The sequence below is a fragment of the Schistocerca serialis genome, chromosome 1, assembly GCF_023864345.2.
Source record: "Schistocerca serialis cubense isolate TAMUIC-IGC-003099 chromosome 1, iqSchSeri2.2, whole genome shotgun sequence".
NCBI lineage: Eukaryota > Metazoa > Arthropoda > Insecta > Orthoptera > Acrididae > Schistocerca > Schistocerca serialis.
In genome coordinates, this window is record NC_064638.1 from 461,072,205 (window position 1) to 461,091,177 (window position 18,973).

The window sequence follows — 18,973 nt, forward strand, 5'->3', positions numbered from 1 at the left end:
ATTAGATCTAGTGTTATATTCTTTAAAACTTGGGGCCAGCCTTTCTCTTTTATGGAAATGCAAATAATATTCACCTATGTTAATGGTAATTAGTTAAAATTGAAAAAATGAATTTTAAGGAGGCAGATGGCAAAATAAGAGGGGAAGTAAAAATATCCCAGCTTGCTTCGTCACATGCGTAACTTTTAAGTGTGATGTTGTCAGTGATCTATTGCTGTTGGTAGAAAACAGATTGGCTCTGTTAAGGTCATTTACAGTGTATTGTTAAGTCTTGTAATTGTGCGATAGTCACTTAGTGGTCAATTAATGACGGACCAGAAAATTGCTGCACTTCCATCGCCATTAATTGTGTTCGTTTATTTTATTTACTTCTTCATCCATAGTACAGTAGTTTCAGACATGTTAGAAATGTTATAGAAATAATAAATAAAACATTAACAAAGTAGCATAGGACTAGGCGAGGATAGGGCAGGAAATTGGTCATGGTCTAATCAAGGGTATCATCCCAGCATTCACGTTAGCAACTTGAGGAAACTATGGAAAACCCAAGTCAGGCTGGCCGGATGGATAATAAACCCCAGTCCTCCTGAATACAAATCCATTACACTAAGACTGGTGTAGCCCCATCACACAGTACGTGATTAGTAGGGGAATCACATAATCTGCATTGTGAGTGCCACATGCACAAGAACTAAATCAATAAACAAGAAATTTTGAAAATACAAACACTACTGGAAATGTTTAAAAACATGAAAACATTACATAAGGCTGCTGGAAAGTACAGTATGCGTATTAAAAAAATCGGACTTTGTACTGCTCCTCGGTGGTGGTGTGTCTGCTAAATTATATTTGCTGTGCTAGCCAACAACACCTGCTAAAGTGACTACTATTTATCAGTGTGTCAAACCTGGGTGGGATGGCGCTGATACACAGAGATGACAAGTGTATTAAAACGCGTAGCGACACCATAGAGTTCCGCAACGCCGTGTACTATATCAGCTATCTGCAAGTAGTTGTGAGGATGGAAAGTTTAACCAAATGCTTACCACTCGCACAATAGCTACCGGCGAAGATACAACTGGACCACCACTAGTACAAATAGGTTGTGGTTTTATCGGCTAGTGTTAGCTCCCGATTGGAACTTTTAGTTAACGCATCTCACTATCACAAGATTTTACAGGTTCGACCAGCAAGCTAACACCAAAAGTAATCTACTAGTCAATGGAATCAAACAGAAACTACTAGTCTGATTAGGATGCGCTACTTAAGTCAATTAAACTCAACTCACTGTGATGTGCCACACTTCACAGCAGCGTGATCGGAAACCTTACTTATATAAACCAACACTCCAACACTGATACCTTGGATTTATCTTATCTTTTTCCCAGCTTGAAAACTGTCCAACGTGGAGTTTAAGCGTTCCTTTTGATAGAACCCCACTGAAGCAATCAATCTAGACTGAACTTTCTTAGCTACCAGTTTCAGTTAGTTTCATTTTCGTAAGAGCATGCCAGTGATATAATTACACTGAATCGTTGCTAGTCGGAGATTATTAATCCTATACAGTCACTACACTGCAGCTCTATGCTTGCTTATTTCTTTTTATGAACACACACAATGGATAATGCTATTTGCACTCTATCAATGATAATGGTTTATGCTACAACCTTTATAGTTTATTAATTCCCCATAACTTAACTTTTCCACTTTTTATCGCGTAAACCATCAGACCAAAACCTCTTTCACATACTTTAAGCCGAACTTTACACAATTATCGTAACAAACTCTCAGTGTGATTTATGTTTCACTTTAATATTTAACTTTTTTATTATTTATTTATTTATTTATTTATTGAACTATTTTATTTTATTATTATTGTATAATTTTTTTAAAATTTTTTTTTAGATTCCAAGATTCTGTTATATTTTCAAGATATGGGGAGAAATGACAACACGAGACACCAATTTTTACTTTATCAAGTATTACTTAATTTTCAATGTCCCCGCAAAGTTTCGTCAGGCGTGAGTACTGGTGGTAAACTACTTCCCCACTAAGCAGAAGCTAGTAAAAAAAAAGAAACAAAATACCTAAGCGTCACCGCCACTTTAAAGTAGCATTAATATTCACTCACATCAAAGCAAATCTCTCCCTCTTCAGGCATTGACATACGCGGACCCTCTATACCAAATTTAAAACATTCAGCACTCACAATTTCAAAGAGACAATTATCGTGCTCTACTCAGTTAATAGGTCTTGGTTCTGTCAGTTTTGTCAGATGGAAAATTACTATTACACCAATTCGCGCGTGTCACAAAGTATCTGACACAGATTGGTTCTCCCGTTTACATTAATCAAACTAGGATGTCCGATCTCACAATAATTACACGACAATCACAGGCCGCACTTCAATTTGAGAGTTCTTTAAGCCGGGGATTCTATTGCCTTAGGACTTCCCCCACAATTACAACCAATACAGTCGCATACTCACGCCAAAGCTTTAGCAAATCCTTATTATAGAAGTGGCAACGGCACATGTACCTTTGTGCTTACTCTAGTACCTCCCGCTGCGGGAGTCGAACACGCGCCAGAACAAATGGACGTGGTCAGCCCATAGAGAGCTCCGCGTCCGTGGTGGCTATTCCGCGCAGCGGCTCTCGCGCAGCTACGCCACGTGCAGACAGCGGCCAATAGCCACTCCCTCTAGTTTCGTATATAGGGACCCGCTCTGCCCTAGTCCAGTCAGTCTGGTACTCGCTCTGGATTGCGTCTATATCTCGGCGGTACTGCGTTCTGGTCGTTGCTCGTTGTTGACGTTTGCCTGACTCTGGTTACGAGTGGATTTACTGTTGGTGTTTGGTGTTGTTGTTGTTGTTGTTGTTGTTGTTGTTGTGGTCTTCAGTCCTGAGACTGGTTTGATGCAGCCCTCCATGCTACTCTATCCTGTGCAAGCCTTTTCATCTCCCAGTACCTACTGCAACCCACATCCTTCTGAATCTGCTTAGTGTATTCATCTCTTGGTCTCCCTCTACGATTTTTACCCTCCACGCTGCCCTCCAATACTAAATTGGTGATCCCTTGATGCCTCAGAATATGTCCTACCAAGCGATCCCTTCTTCTGGTCAAGTTGTGCCACAAACTTCTCTTCTCCCCAATCCTATTCAATACTTCCTCATTAGTTATGTGATCTACCCATCTAATCTTCAGCATTCTTCTGTAGCACCACATTTCGAAAGCTTCTATTCTCTTCTTGTCCAAACTAGTTATCGTCCATGTTTCACTTCCATACATGGCTACACTCCATACGAATACTTTCAGAAATGACTTCCTGACACTTAAATCAATACTGGATGTTAACAAATTTCTCTTCTTCAGAAACGCTTTCCTTGCCATTGCCAGCCTACATTTTATATCCTCTCTACTTCGACCATCATCAGTTATTTTGCTCCCCAAATAGCAAAACTCCTTTACTACTTTAAGTGCCTCATTTCCTAATCTAATTCCCTCAGCATCACCCGACTTAATTAGACTACATTCCATTATCCTCGTTTTGCTTTTGTTGATGTTCATCTTATATCCTCCTTTCAAGACACTGTCCATTCCATTCAACTGCCCTTCCAAGTCCTTTGCTGTCTCTGACAGAATTACAATGTCATCGGCGAACCTCAAAGTTTTTATTTCTTCTCCATGAATTTTAATACCTACTCCGAATTTTTCTTTTGTTTCCTTTACTGCTTGCTCAATATACAGATTGAACAACATCGGGGAGAGGCTACAACCCTGTCTTACTCCCTTCCCAACCACTGCTTCCCTTTCATGTCCCTCGACTCTTATAACTGCCATCTGGTTTCTGTACAAATTGTAAATAGCCTTTTGCTCCCTGTATTTTACCCCTGCCACCTTTAGAATTTGAAAGAGAGTATTCCAGTCAACATTGTCAAAAGCTTTCTCTAAGTCTACAAATGCTAGAAATGTAGGTTTGCCTTTCCTTAATCTTTCTTCTAAGATAAGTCGTAAGGTCAGTATTGCCTCACGTGTTCCAGTGTTTCTACGGAATCCAAACTGATCTTCCCCGAGGTTGGCTTCTACTAGTTTTTCCATTCGTCTGTAAAGAATTCATGTTAGTATTTTGCAGCTGTGACTTATTAAGCTGATAGTTCGGTAATTTTCACATCTGTCAACACCTGCTTTCTTTGGGATTGGAATTATTATATTCTTCTTGAAGTCTGAGGGTATTTCGCCTGTTTCATACATCTTGCTCACCAGATGGTAGAGTTTTGTCAGGACTGGCTCTCCCACGGCCGTCAGTAGTTCCAATGGAATATTGTCTACTCCGGGGGCCTTGTTTCGACTCAGGTCTTCCAGTGCTCTGTCAAACTCTTCACGCAGTATCATATCTCCCATTTCATCTTCATCTACATCCTCTTCCATCTCCATAATATTGTCCTCAAGTACATCGCCCTTGTATAGACCCTCTATATACTCCTTCCACCTTTCTGCTTTCCCTTCTTTGCTTAGAACTGGGTTTCCATCTGAGCTCTTGATATTCATACAAGTCGTTCTCTTATCTCCAAAGGTCTCTTTAATTTTCCTGTAGGCGGTATCTATCTTACCCCTAGTGAGATAGGCCTCTACATCCTTACATTTGCCCTCTAGCCATCCCTGCTTAGCCATTTTGCACTTCCTGTCGATCTCATTTTTGAGACGTTTGTATTCCTTTTTGCCTGTTTCACTTACTGCATTTTTATATTTTCTCCTTTCATCAATTAAATTCAATATTTCTTCTGTTACCCAAGGATTTCTACTAGCCCTCGTCTTTTTGCCCACTTGATCCTCTGCTGCCTTCACTACTTCATCCCTCAAAGCTACCCATTCTTCTTCTACTGTATTTATTTCCCCCATTCCTGTCAATTGCTCCCTTATGCTCTCCCTGAATCTCTGTACCACCTCTGGTTCTTTTAGTTTATCCAGGTCCCATCTCCTTAAATTCCCACCTTTTTGCAGTTTCTTCAGTTTTAATCTACAGGTCATAACCAATAGATTGTGGTCAGAGTCCACATCTGCCCCTGGAAATGTCTTACAATTTAAAACCTGTTTCCTAAATCTCTGTCTTACCATTATATAATCTATCTGATACCTTTTAGTATCTCCAGGGTTCTTCCATGTATACAACCTTCTTTCATGATTCTTAAACCATGTGTTAGTTATGATTATGTTGTGCTCTGTGCAAAATTCGACCAGGCGGCTTCCTCTTTCATTTCTGTCCCCCAATCCATATTCACCTACTATGTTTCCTTCTCTCCCTTTTCCTACACTCGAATTCCAGTCACCCACGACTATTAAATTTTCGTCTCCCTTCACAATCTGAATAATTTCTTTTATTTCATCATACATTTCTTCAATTTCTTCGTCATCTGCAGATCTAGTTTGCATATAAACTTGTACTACTGTAGTAGGTGTGGGCTTCGTATCTATCTTGGCCATAATAATGCGTTCACTATGCTGTTTGTAGTAGCTTACCCGCATTCCTATTTTCCTATTCATTATTAAACCTACTCCTGCATTACCCCTATTTGATTTTGTGTTTATAACCCTGTAGTCACCTGACCAGAAGTCTTGTTCCTCCTGCCACCGAACTTCACTAATTCCCACTATATCTAACTTCAACCTATCCATTTCCCTTTTTAAATTTTCTAACCTACCTGCCCGATTAAGGGATCTGACATTCCACGCTCCGATCCGTAGAACGTCAGTTTTGTTTCTCCTGATAACGACATCCTCTTGAGTAGTCCCCGCCCGGAGATCCGAATGGGGGACTATTTTACCTCCGGAATATTTTACCCAAGAGGACGCCATCATCATGTAATCATACAGTAAAGCTGCATGCCCTCGGGAAAAATTACGGCTGTAGTTTCCCCTTGCTTTCAGCCGTTCGCAGTACCAGCACAGCAAGGCCGTTTTGGTTATTGTTACAAGGCCAGATCAGTCAATCATCCAGACTGTTGCCCTTGCAACTACTGAAAAGGCTGCTGCCCCTCTTCAGGAACCACACGTTTGTCTGGCCTCTCAGCAGATACCCCTCCGTTGTGGTTGCACCTACGGTACGGCTATCTGTATCGCTGAGGCACGCAAGCCTCCCCACCAACGGCAAGGTCCATGGTTCATGGGGGGTGTTTGGTGTTGTGGTTTCTATAAGCCTCCGTTGTTTATCTCTTCCTTGTTGTGTCGGTCTTTGTTGGTTGTTGTCGGTTGTCGTTGGTCTGTCGTCCGACTCGTCCATGTGCTCCACCGCCGGCGGCTTCCCCGCCTGGCATCTCCAATCCGCAGCCCAAGGCGTTCCCGCGGTTGGTTTTGGTTACTACATTTACCCTTATTAAACCAATCACTCACAAAGTCCTTGCGTGAAGGCGATACCAAATACACACAATCAAGATTGAAAAGAACCTCCCCTTAGCATGAGGTAAGGAACGCCTGATTGCAAGTAACCCTAAGGTTAGCTTGACCAAACTTTACACTATCACTAATCACATGAAAACGTGAGAAAAACCCATCTCTTAGCATGTCTCACAATGAGTTACTCTTTTAAAGCAAACTCCAAATATCATCGCACGTCCCACTACCGATTACGAACAATACAGCTCGCGCAATAATTACATATAACTTCCCATATAGGCCATAACCCCATCACGGGTTCAACTAATAACTTTAGAAGCCCAAATCCGACATTAAATCACTTGAGCGCCAACTCCAAATAGGCTTACACTTCCCAAGTGCCACGAACTGACTGACGTTACCCCGTGACCTCAATAGTGACTAACTCCCTGATGCCGCAAATGTAACTTTCTACACGAGATCTCAGTGGTAACTCCTCTTGAAACAAGGGACAAAACCAAGAACCAGAATTTTTGAACAAACAAACATGTGATGTTAATTGTCTCTTTATCACAACTTTCATTATTAGATGCTTTCATTCCTCTTTAATAGCGGCCAGCTGCGCATCAGTCGATATCTTTGCCGCGCGCCACACTGCTGCTATCGTCACGGTCGCGTGACATCTCTGGCTGCAACAGGCTCCACTGCATATTCTCTTTCTACAACATAATTTTGACAACATTTTCAGAAGCAAATACAAATAAAATTAACACCCCCCCCCCTTTTTTTTTAAGTCGAAATTGACACTTCGATAATAAGTTGAGGTGACTTACATATGTAATGCCACATACATATACCACTCACACTACTTTCAATTTTGGGGCACTACAACTTATGTTGATATATATGAAGTTTCATAACACATGGATGACATACTTCTATTGCAGAGGGAGCCAATTTAAGCTCCTGTTAGAAATAGGGAAGTCTTAGGCGGAGGCTGGGATAGTGCATTTGATATCCATCATGTTGTGAAAAATGTTCCAGCCATTGATAGTCCAGACTGTGAAATGAACTTCATTGAATACAAGGTCTGTTCAGAAAATTCCAGAACTTTGTCCACAAAATTTATCTATGCTTACCTTTTACTTATTGTACATAGTCTCCTAAATACTCTCCTCCACAGTTGGTACAATATTCCCAGTGCTATTACCACTTTCTAAAGCAGTCTTGGTATATCTCGCACTGGATCACGTGAAGTGCTGTCAACAAATTTTCCTTTATCTCGTCTGTCATTGCAAATCTTCATCCTTTCAAAGGGGTATCAACTTTGGAAATAAAAAAAAGTCTACAGGGGCCAGGTCTGGAGTACAGAGGAGGAGGCATCACAGTAATTTCATTTTTTTTGTGCAATAGTCATGCACAAACAAAGATACGAGTGTGGTGTCAACAATGAATTGTCTGGTCACATTTGAAGTTGTTTCCTTCTCACATTTTCTCGCAGACATCGCAACATGTCCTGAGAGTGCCATCGATTGACAGTTTGTCCCTATGGTGTGAATTCATGATGAACAAATCCTTCAGAGTTAAAGAAAACTATCGGCATTGTTTTGACATTTTACCTGACCTGAAGAGCTTTTTTGGTCTTGGTGAACCTATCCCAACCTATTGTGAAACCTGAACCTTGCTTTCAACGTTGTAATTGTAGACCCATGTCTCATCACCAGTTATGATTCTCTTAAGGATCATCTCATCCTCATTTGCCAATCCAAAAGCTCTTCATAAATTATGAGGCGAAGGTCTTTCTGGTCTTGATTCATTAGCCGTGGGACGAGATTGGTACAACATGATGCATTCCGAGATTCTGTCTCAGGCTTTCATGACACAGTCCAACTGAAATGTTACATTCATCTACAACCCTCTCAGATGGTCAGTCATCAATAGGCAAGCAAAGTTTCATTGATATTCCTGATGTGAGTGTTGCCGGGAGACATTGAAGGGCTTTCTGGATGAGGTTCATCTTTAACTTCCATCTGGCCATTTTTAAACCATGTGAAACTTTCGTAACACATAGTATGGCTTAAGCACTCATCACTGTAGGCTTGCTGCATCATTTGGTGTGTCTCTGTAAAGGTTTCCTTCAGTTTCATGCAAAATTTAATGCAGATGCTTTTCTACTCCAACTCTGCCATCTTGAAATTTGGAAACTGTGTGACACAACATTCTACTCAATACAGCACTGAACAATAAGTAACAGCTTTGTTTACATAATAGCTAATTTGACAACAATGAAACTTCTGGAAGTTACACATTAAACACAGATGTGTGCAGCTATGCCAACTTTGCAGCTATGCCAACTTCATCATGCTCCAACACACCATTGGTGTGAAATCACGAATGTTCCAGAATTTTTTGAACAGACCTCGTTGACAGTGTTATCATGTTACACTTGGGACAGACCGTTCCATATAGTAGACAGTCGACAGCTCCAGCTGTGGACCTTTTTTTATATAATAGCTAACTTAACAACTGCAAATAAGTACTCGCCCAATAAACTGAAAATGATTCCACTACATAAACATGATCTCATTGAATTTATTTTGTGTACTTATATGAGAAAACTGGATAGGAAATGCTGATGAAGTATAGTCTGCTTGCAGACTAAAAATCTAGCTACGTTCTTGGTGAGGGAAGTTGCCTTTCCTAGAAGAATTCTATAGCTGCAGTATGGCTAAGGATCAGTGTCTCTCTTACTAGTGTAGAACACCATGCAGAGATTTATGCAGATTCTGTCTGTATGTGTTACTTGTGTTAGCATTTCCTGTATTCCATGTAATGTTAACACAATTAGTGGAAAATAAACACCCCTGCACAATGCGTTGCCAGTAGTTCATAAGGCCAGCTGTAGAAGGGTCAGTATAGCTTTGTGAAACACCCCATAGTTGCTTTTTGAGAAATTGTGAGCTAGGGAGAGTGAAGACTCACCTGCTCATTCTTTTGTTTGCGGACCTACAAAGGAGGGAATTGCATGACCTCAATCCAGTGACCTGCCTTCCCTCATGCATCTCCCCCTACACCACCTGCCCATGCAACGATCCATCGCACACCTAGAACACAATTTGTCTCTTAATAGGGTTCTACCACACGTAAATGGGATAGATACATTTAATACTTCCAGAAAGGCAAAGGTCCCGAGTTTGAATCTCGGTCCAGCACACAGTTTTAATCTGCCAGGAAGCTTCATTCAATTTTTGTTCTTAACACACTTCATTTGACAATAAACATTCACTTTACACTATTAAAACACTATTTTAATACTCTGTGATTTTTCAATCCCCTGCAGCATGGAAACTATTAGTCATAGAGAAAAAAATGAAAGAGAAGTTTGTTTTACAAAATTTAATTTAGTTTAATTTTGTACTGATAAATGTTTCTGTAGAAGCCGCAGTTTTTGAGTTGTTCAGGAAAAGCATAAAAAGGTGACCTTTAAATGCTTCCACCTTCACACACACACACACACACACACACACAGTCAGGATTTTTGATATCTTGTTCATGACACTCCCTCCTACCAGTTTACAAAAATCAGCAACTACACAATATTTCTCCCAGATTTTCTTTATTGACTGGACGGTATGCAAGGCTAGAAAATAATCAGAAAATTGCAAAGCCTTATACAAATGTTAAGTACTTCAGACGAGTTCTCATGTAGGTGATGTGATACTTAGTGGCTTTTAGAACAGTATTATCTAGGGAAATTTCACATTGATTCCAAGTGTGTTTGTAAAATAATGGTGTGGCAGTGTCTTTTAAAATAGATTCATTCAATTTCACAAGAATATGTTTTCTACAAGACTGGAGATAGAAACTCGAAATATATATGAACAAACACATCAGTATTAAAAGTTCACCTCAGTGCCAGCTGCAAGCCAGCAGTTCATGTGGTTGCTGGCAGGAGTCTTCCTGGTGCAGCCAGCTTAGTCCCTAGTGCAGCCATCTCAGTCCCTTGTTCCGCTATTATTCATTGTGCACTGAGTTGACATGATGACAACACAGCAACAAAGGTTTTTCACATTCTCAGTTCCAGCAGATCCAGATCTCTTATGACTGAGCGACTGATATAATATAGCACTGTATCTCCTACAGCTCAAAGAATTCAGTGATGTTGCGAGCAGTTATAGGACACTTCTTGTTTTGTAAGAGGAAATCCACAAGTTCTTATTCAAGGTGTAAATGCTTTCAACAGAGCTATGTAAGTAGTGCACTGACACTTGTGTTTCAAACTGAATTGCTGTGAACCCTTCACGATAGCAGTAAACAGCAACATTTAGTTTTCTTAATTCATTCTGGATATGGAAGGAAGATAATTTTTTTTCACATTTAGTGTTCAGTGATTTTTCCGTTTAAGTTGAAAAATGAACAATCACAACATGAAAATATGGAGAACAGAGCAGCTATAGACCATAGTCTAGCATGAGAGAGGCTCGCGTGTTTTGTACCATTTCCCAAGAAAAGATTTACAGCCCTTATTTTTTTTGGAGGAGACACACTTACAGGAACTGTTTGGCTTTTTACACAGTTACAAAAACACATTGAAAAATCTCATTTTTCAGCAGGCCAGAGCACCTTTGCTCACTCATTCCTAGTAACAGCATTTTTAACAATGAGCTGTCTCAACAGTGGACTGGTTGGAAGTAGCATATGGATCTTGCATTGTACCATTGGTTCCCAAGGTCACCATCTCATGGGGATACTTTAAAAGGAAGCTATGTCTTTGCACCTCCCCTTTCAACAGCTTCGGGTAAACTGTGACACTGCATAGCAACAGTAGTGAATGCAGTAACACCCGGACATTCTCAGAAATGTATGAGACAACTTTGACTGATGTCAGGACATTTCTTGTGCATCTGGTGAAGGATGCATTGAATATTTATGATCAGTAAATGAAAACTTTGCTTCCTAACGTAATTGTAAAAAGTGCCCAAAGTTTGTAGGTGCAAGCATATAAACAATAAAGCCTAGTAAAATTAGATTTTTTCAATATATATTTCATACCCTAAGTGTGTGCTAAAATATGCCCCAAGTTTCTGTGTTCATTCATGTAGTGTTACGGAAGTGGATGGAATTTTTTTGAAATATTCTGTTACCAGGAAGATGGTAATTTGGCTGCCAGAGTCTTATTTAAATAATTGATGGATGTTATAGTACACTTTGAATATCATAAAAAAGATTCCAGTGTGATTTTTTTTCCACTGAATGGTCCAGTATTGCCATTCCTAAAGGGAAGCCATTAGGTAGAATGGCACATGAATGTCAACAGTGACTCTTGAATTGGTTTGCTAAAGGAAACATTTGGGTATTGGTTTATATTGCTGAGAAGCACTGCTGCTTTGGCATTTTGGTAATTCTTTCTGAAAGGTAGCCATTTCATGGTCAGAAGGCTCGGACGAGTACCTTCAAGACACACAAATGAAGGCATCTGTATTAGGAACTTTAGTTCTCTACATGAATATTCAATTTACAGTGCAGTAAAGGACGATATAGTGGTAATGCTTCCCTTTTTCCGTATGATTTATTGTGTGCTTTTTATGTTCTTGATTGCTGCTTTTCCCCTCATTTGAATATAATGCAGAGTTAACCACTAGATAAAGCAGCTGGTAGCCTTTAGTTTATTGTTAGAATACTGGGGAAGTGCAATCAGTCTACAAAGGAGATTGCTTACAAATCACTTGTGTGGCCGGTTGTAGAATATTGGTCCATACCATATAGGACTAACAGGGGTTACTGAACATGTACAGAGAACAATAGCACAAATGGTCACAGGTTTGTTTGACCCATGTGAGAGAGTCACAGACATACTGAAGAAAGTGAACTGGCAGACTCTTGAAGATAGACATAAACTACCCCAAGAAAGTCTGTTAGTTAAGTTTCAAGAACCGGTTTTAAAGGCTGACTGCAGGAATATATTACTAGCCCCTATGTATTGCCCACATAGGGATGGTGAGGATAAGATTAGAATAATTGCGGCACGCACAGAGGCATTCAGACAATCCTGCTTCCCACAATCCATATAAGAATGGAATGGGAAGAAACCATAGTAACTGGTACAGTGGGGCGTACCTTCTGCGATGCACTTCATGGTGGTTTGCAGAGTATAGATGTGGATGTAGATGTCATGAGAAATAGAACCCCAGTATAAAAGGAGTCGGGGAGTATAGTTTTTTCTGCAGGGAAACAGTAACAGCAGAATGGGTTAGTCAGGAGAGTAAGGTGACTTCAAATGTGGACAGGTCAGCAGATGCATAACAGATCCGTCGGGAATATTACAACCCTACTAAAGCTGCCAAAGACTATGGTTGGTGACGTGATTATTAAATAGAACCACAAAGGAACAACCACAGTTAAACTAAGACCAAGTAGACCTCATGTACCAATGGACAGGGACTGTTGAGCACTGTGGAGAGTGGTTGTAAGAAACTACATGAGATCAGGGGAAGGAATCACTCAAGAGTTTTTAGAGTCCAGCTAACACAATGACTGTGCATTGTGAGTTAAAATGAATGGGGAGTCCAATGTTCGAGCAGCCCCTCATGAACCACAAATTTCTGTAGTCAGTGATAAATGACGCTTAAGGTGATGTAAAAAGTGACACCACTGAACAGTGGATGACTGGAAACTAGTGATGTGGAGTGATGAGTCATACTTTCCTCAGTTGCAATCCAATCAAAAGTTTCAGCGAATGGAAAAAGTTACCTGCCATCATGTGGTAGTACCAACTGTGATACTCAATGGTGATGGTGTTACAATATGGGGTGTTTTTCATGGTTAGGAAGCAGTTCTCCTAATAGCGTTTAAGAAAGTGCTGAATGCAGAAGAATATGAACACATTTTACAGCATTCTGTGCTGTGTACAGCATAAGAACAATCCAGAGACAATGATTGTATCAGCATGATAATGCACCATATAATAAAGCGGTAAATGGAAGGCAGTGAGGCACAGCGTGAACCCAGTGGAACACCCCTGGGATGAGTTAGAACATCGACTTTGTTCCAGGCCCCATCATGCAACTTCAATCTGGTTTCAGCTCTTGAAGAAGCATGGGTTCCACAGACATTGAGACACCTCATTGAAAGTGTCCCCAGCAAGTTCAAACTTTCATAAAGGTCAAGGGTGAACACATCCCATACTGTTGTACTCTGATAGTTGTATGTGTACTTTTTATCAGACAGTGTAAATTGTGAGAATTAGTGACTCAATTATTAAAATAAATGTCCAGTATTGACCCATTTCATAAGATTTTTGTACCGATACTTTATTGTTGTCAAGTTGCTGTGAAATTCTATAACAAGCAAGTACCCTCAAGGATCTTCACTTCTGAACAGTTTTGGCTGACTGACTTGGAAATAATTTAAGTCAATAATCGAAAATTCAACAGTGAAACCTCGTTACTACCCCCACATCCCCCATCCCCAATTTCCTATATAAATGCAAAATTGATGTAACTCTCAGCTCTGTTTTGCTCTTATTTTATTTTCAAGCGCGGTTGCCATTTGTGACTCAGTCTGTGTAGACCTTTCCTTTTATATATTTAGGTGTCATTATGCATTTGTGTGGAGAAACAAATTTCTTTACTTTATTTTTAATGACCACTGAAGCTCAGAAGTTTACCTTTGCTCATTTTCGTTCTAATTTTTATTCTGCGTGCTAAATCATCGGATGTCTTATTTAAGTTTTTGAAGATACATTGTGCTATGTTGACTGTCGATATAATTGTCTTTTAAGATGCCTGGGAACATAACTAGTAAAGATCTTTCGTGATTTTGTAGCTCATATCATGAGCTGATAGAGAAATATAGCATGCCTAAGTGTAAATTAAAAGGTATTAGGCAAGCAAATAACATTAGGCATTAGGCTCAACTACTTAGCAGAGTTGTGATATGGACAAATAAGTACCTCTCATATTCTCTCTCTCTCTCTCTCTCTCTCTCTCTCTCTCTCTCTCTCTCTCTCTGTGTGTGTGTGTGTGTGTGTGTGTGTGTGTGTGTGTGTGTGTGTGTGTGAATGTGTTAAAAACAACCTAGGTTATTGAGTAATATTTTTTCATGTGTTGTAACTATTTAGCTACCTCATTTGTGGACGTTATCAACAGTGCTCATATAGTAATAGACATCTCTGCTAACATACAAAAACTTAACACACTTATTACCATTCTGCTTCTTATAGGGTTTGTCTCAAGAGGAGCTGAAAGAGTACTCTATGCAGAAGGCAAAATTAAAACAGACTGAAGATGCCCAGTCATCAGAAGATTCTGACACAGATGATGGCAGCAAAGAAAGTGATGGTTCAGAAAAAGTTTGTAAATTTACTCTTTTTCAAAATTCATTTATGAAGGGGCAGCTATTCTCTCTCTCTCTCTCTCTCTCTCTCTCTCTCTCTCTCTCTCTCTCTCAGGCTTAAAACTCTTTCTCTTGCCAATATAACTTAAATGATAATTTAGTCTCACTGACAGTTTTTCATGTGATAGTTGAAACTAGTGTGCAACATGTTTCAGTGGATGGGGACATACTAAGTACTAGTGACTTTTGAGGTAACTGCTAGTAAACTTATATGTGAATTAATTAGCAGCTAAATGTGGGTACACGGAAATGTGAGCAGGTGAGGGAAGAAAATAACATGGGCAGAACTGGCTTTTGTAACTTGAGGCAGCTGTATGACTATCAGAAAAATTTGACATAAGCTGACAGCTGCATTTTATTTGTTGCAGCTTTCATTTGCATTAATCAGTATCTCATTAATGTTTCTTTTGTCAAAACACATTACTGATTATTAGAATAATATTAAAAACAAAAGCAAGAAATGTGACCACTGTCCTGTAGCTAATTGATGTGTGGCACATACAAACATGCAAAAGTGCAGAGACATTACTGGATTTCAAGCTATCACTCTTTTTCTAGTTAAAATTTACACTGTACCCCACACAGTGTAACAGACATCCAAATGCCTTCATCTTGACCATGAGTGTCTATGTGTGGAGAGATTATGCTTTTGTAGAAAAAGGGAGCTAGTAAAAAAGCTGGTACAGTATCTCTATTGTTATGCGTATGTCTGCGCCATGTGTCAGTCTGTTGTAGGTTAGTGGCTGCCTTTCCTCATTGTTATTTGTTGTTTCCATTCTTTTGTTATGTAGTTTTAAGCAGTCCTGCCATGCTTATAGAGAATCTGCTAAAATACCCGTTATGTTTAGGAGATGACAAGTAAGAACACACGTCACTTAATTGATTTTGCTGTAAGCCATGGCCATTTATTTTGTTTTGCATTTCTTCTAGGACTCAGACTCTGATGCAAATTCATCATCGGACAGTGATAGTGACTCTGATGATTCAAGTGACTCAGATAGTGATGCTGAAAAGACAAAGGGAAGTGATGATTCATCTTCTATGACTTCTTCGAGTGATAGTGATTCAGAGTGATCTCTTGACTTCATCACTGTGTGTATATGAAGATTTGAGACTGGAAGGGGTTTTATTAAAAGAAAGGAAGAGAAAAATTTCTTTATGGACCAGAATGGTGCTGTGGGGCAGATTTATGTCCCAGCTACAGCATGTTTAACAAGAAATATATTACATTGCTTGAAAGCGCAGCAATGTCAAACTTAGAATTATATTTTGTAACTAGACTGGTTGCTTGCTGTCAGTTTAGTCTCTCTAACCATGTAACTTCCTACCATGGCACATTCCACAGCAGAGAAATGAAAACATGGAATTTTATGAAAAAGTGTGTAGATATAACTTTTTTAAAATATTTGTGAAGCAAAAAGAAAAGTTAACTGTTCTGTAAATGGAAATATGTACAGTGCACCAACTTTATAAATGGCGCACAGGACAGGATTTTCGCTACCTGTACTCAATTGTCATTAATGACTTGCACTAACACAACCTAGCTCACTCAGGCTAATGTTATATACCTTGAGAAGGAACAGTGATGTGTTCTGTAAATGTTCACAAAAATTATGTGAGAGACTGTGGAACTTGCTCTTCTTGACAATGTATATTGTCTGTTTTTCCACCTATCTGCAAATTCTTAGTCAAACTTTTGTGACCCTTCTTTTATCCCATCTCTCCTCTGTTCTGCTTTTTATCCATTTCCTCCTGTCTCACTTTTTTTCTGTTTTTTGTTACCAGTAACTGATTATCTTGCCTGCATCTAGTTTCTCCCTCTTTAAACCCCCTTGTCATTTCAGAATCTGTAGGATGCCTCTACCTACAAGAAATTTTTGTTAATTAGGTGATTGCCTTGTCCCATTAATTACTACTATTATTTTGCCTCTGTTACTTAGAATAAAATTTATTCTACATCATTCTCCATCCCAGGGTGGTCTTCACCCTTACATTATCCTTTGATTAGGTTACAATTATTTAAAGGATCTTTGGCTTTTAAATGTTGCTTTCAGTCATCAACTTTTTTTATAAATATTGTCGTTTCATATATTTTTAAACATTTTTATTGCTTTATATTTTCCTATTTCTTCTGTGTATCTTCTTGTAAGACTCTAATTTTATATTTTGTAAACATTTAATCCACATGGCTATTTTAAGGTGTATAGTAAGACTGATGCGTACAAATCTGACCGAGATGTGCATCAGTGTCTTTACCTGGAGTGAAGGCTGAATATCTCGGATGCTCCATTACCCAATAAGTAAATGGAAATTTGTGTATATTGTCTGTCATAAACGAATATTCTCTAAGTCAGTGACCTATTTTTATTTACCAATTTTGTAATTGTCTTGTGTAAATTATTGTATGTTAGATGTAAATATTTAATGGTACACTTCTGAAGTGCATTGTAATAGTTGGTAACTGATATGCTGAATTCAAGTACAAATCACTTTATGTCTAATTTCTGTATATTACTTCTGTTTACTTTCATGTCATAAAAATATTTCTAAGATTTATGTGTTGTATAAGGAATCACAAGCTTTTGTCTTAAAGCAGCTGTAAAAAGGAGATATAATTTAACGTTCATCAGACATAGTTTCTTTTATTTATTATATTAGGGGCACAATTTTTTCTATAATAAAGTGTTTGTGTTTTAGCTGACCACCTTTACTATTCATTTTGGAATTTTGAAGTGATTTAATGGATATGCTATAAGAATGGATCAAGTGAGGCACAAAATAGAACTGTTCTAAAAAACATTCATGACTTCAGAATGTTAATTTTTTGTCAGGGAATTGTATTTACAATCTTATATATCTTCATAAGTCGAAACACTGTGCTAAGCATTTTAGTAAGCGGCGTTCTAGCTACAACGAAAACAGGATTATTCTAAAACAAAAAGTTTTCATTAAAATACATTTTTGTGTGGTTGTGTGTTGTATTATGATGTGAGTTCATCTCTCTTACATGTTTGACAGCACTGTGGCCTAAATACTGTAAGCTTATTTCTGCAGTCTCTGTTGGAATATGCTGAAAAAGCATCATAATAATTCCAAATCTGAATTTAAATATTCTTACCAGGTGTTTGTATAGCTCTAGTTGTCTCAACAAATTGCTTCAGAGACAAAATAAGAGACAGCTGGAGTTGCACAGTTCTGGGAAAAAAAGGATATGTGAACACTGCAAATGTCTTAAATCTGTATTTTTGCCCCATTGCTGGTATTAAAAAAATATTTTTTGCTGGGCTATTAATTGATTTTCAGAAGAATAATGTTCATTTACTGTAATGTTTTGAACATGGTGATGAAATTACAGCATATTAGCTCTGAGATTTGAAATAATTTTTACCAGCCCACCAGAAAGCAGAGAGGAATTACTTATTTTGTAGGCTGCCGCCTCCCTCACCCCCCCCCCCCTCTCTCTCTCTCTCTCTCTCTCTCTCTCTCTCTCTCTCTCTCTCTGCGTGTGTGTGTGGGGGCGAGCGGGACGCGCATGCTTGATTATATGTGTACATCAAATGGTTTGAAATATTCAGTTCCCATTAATTACATATTTTCTCCACCCATCCTTTTTTCATGTGATTAAGAATTAGTTTTGTGTACCTGCTTGCATCTTAAATGGCAGTTGGTGTGAAACTAGCACTGCTTCCGCAAGTGTTTTCAGTTACCATTTTGTTCCTAGAATTGTACATGTACTTTCAAAACACTCCTGTTGCCAGCAGAAATAATAATAAGGTAGTTTCTTGGTGTATAATGTATGTAATGTGGCATTTCATAAATGCAGCATACTCAGGGTTATTAAAATATAAATTGTTTATTTTCTGCTACCTGATTCTCCTTCTCCATAATTGCCATTGCAGAAAAGAGCTTTTCAGCCCCCAAAAACATTTGTTTAGGAGTCAGATCCGTCCATTTCAAAGTAGGCAGATTTATGCTGATACTTATTTGAATGTTGTCCGTACTTTTTATATAACTAATCATTTCTGCTATTTTCATCATTGGATTTTTCTAAATACACTTAATGTAATCATTTGACATCACTTCTACTTTTGGACTGTAACATTTCCACTGTTTCTAATAAACTATAAACCAGAATATTTTCGTAAGTCACTGTTTTGATGATTAGATTATGTAAAAAGAATGAAGTTTACCCATTTTACATGTACTGACA

The 18,973-nt window shown here is 38.7% G+C and overlaps 1 protein-coding gene across 10 annotated transcripts in view; it reads left to right on the forward strand.

Annotated features, from left to right (window-relative positions):
- Nucleotides 1-18,132, forward strand: part of LOC126473268 (nucleolar transcription factor 1-A-like) — a 216,924-nt gene extending 198,792 nt beyond the window's left edge. For all 10 annotated transcript variants that reach the window (XM_050100231.1, XM_050100256.1, XM_050100272.1 and 7 more), the window contains 2 exons: nucleotides 14,591-14,719; nucleotides 15,694-18,132. In XM_050100231.1, the coding sequence (XP_049956188.1) occupies nucleotides 14,591-14,719; nucleotides 15,694-15,837 (273 nt within the window). In that variant the 3' untranslated portion in view covers nucleotides 15,838-18,132. The remainder of the gene's footprint in view (nucleotides 1-14,590; nucleotides 14,720-15,693) is intronic.
- Nucleotides 18,133-18,973: the final 841 nt, after the last annotated feature.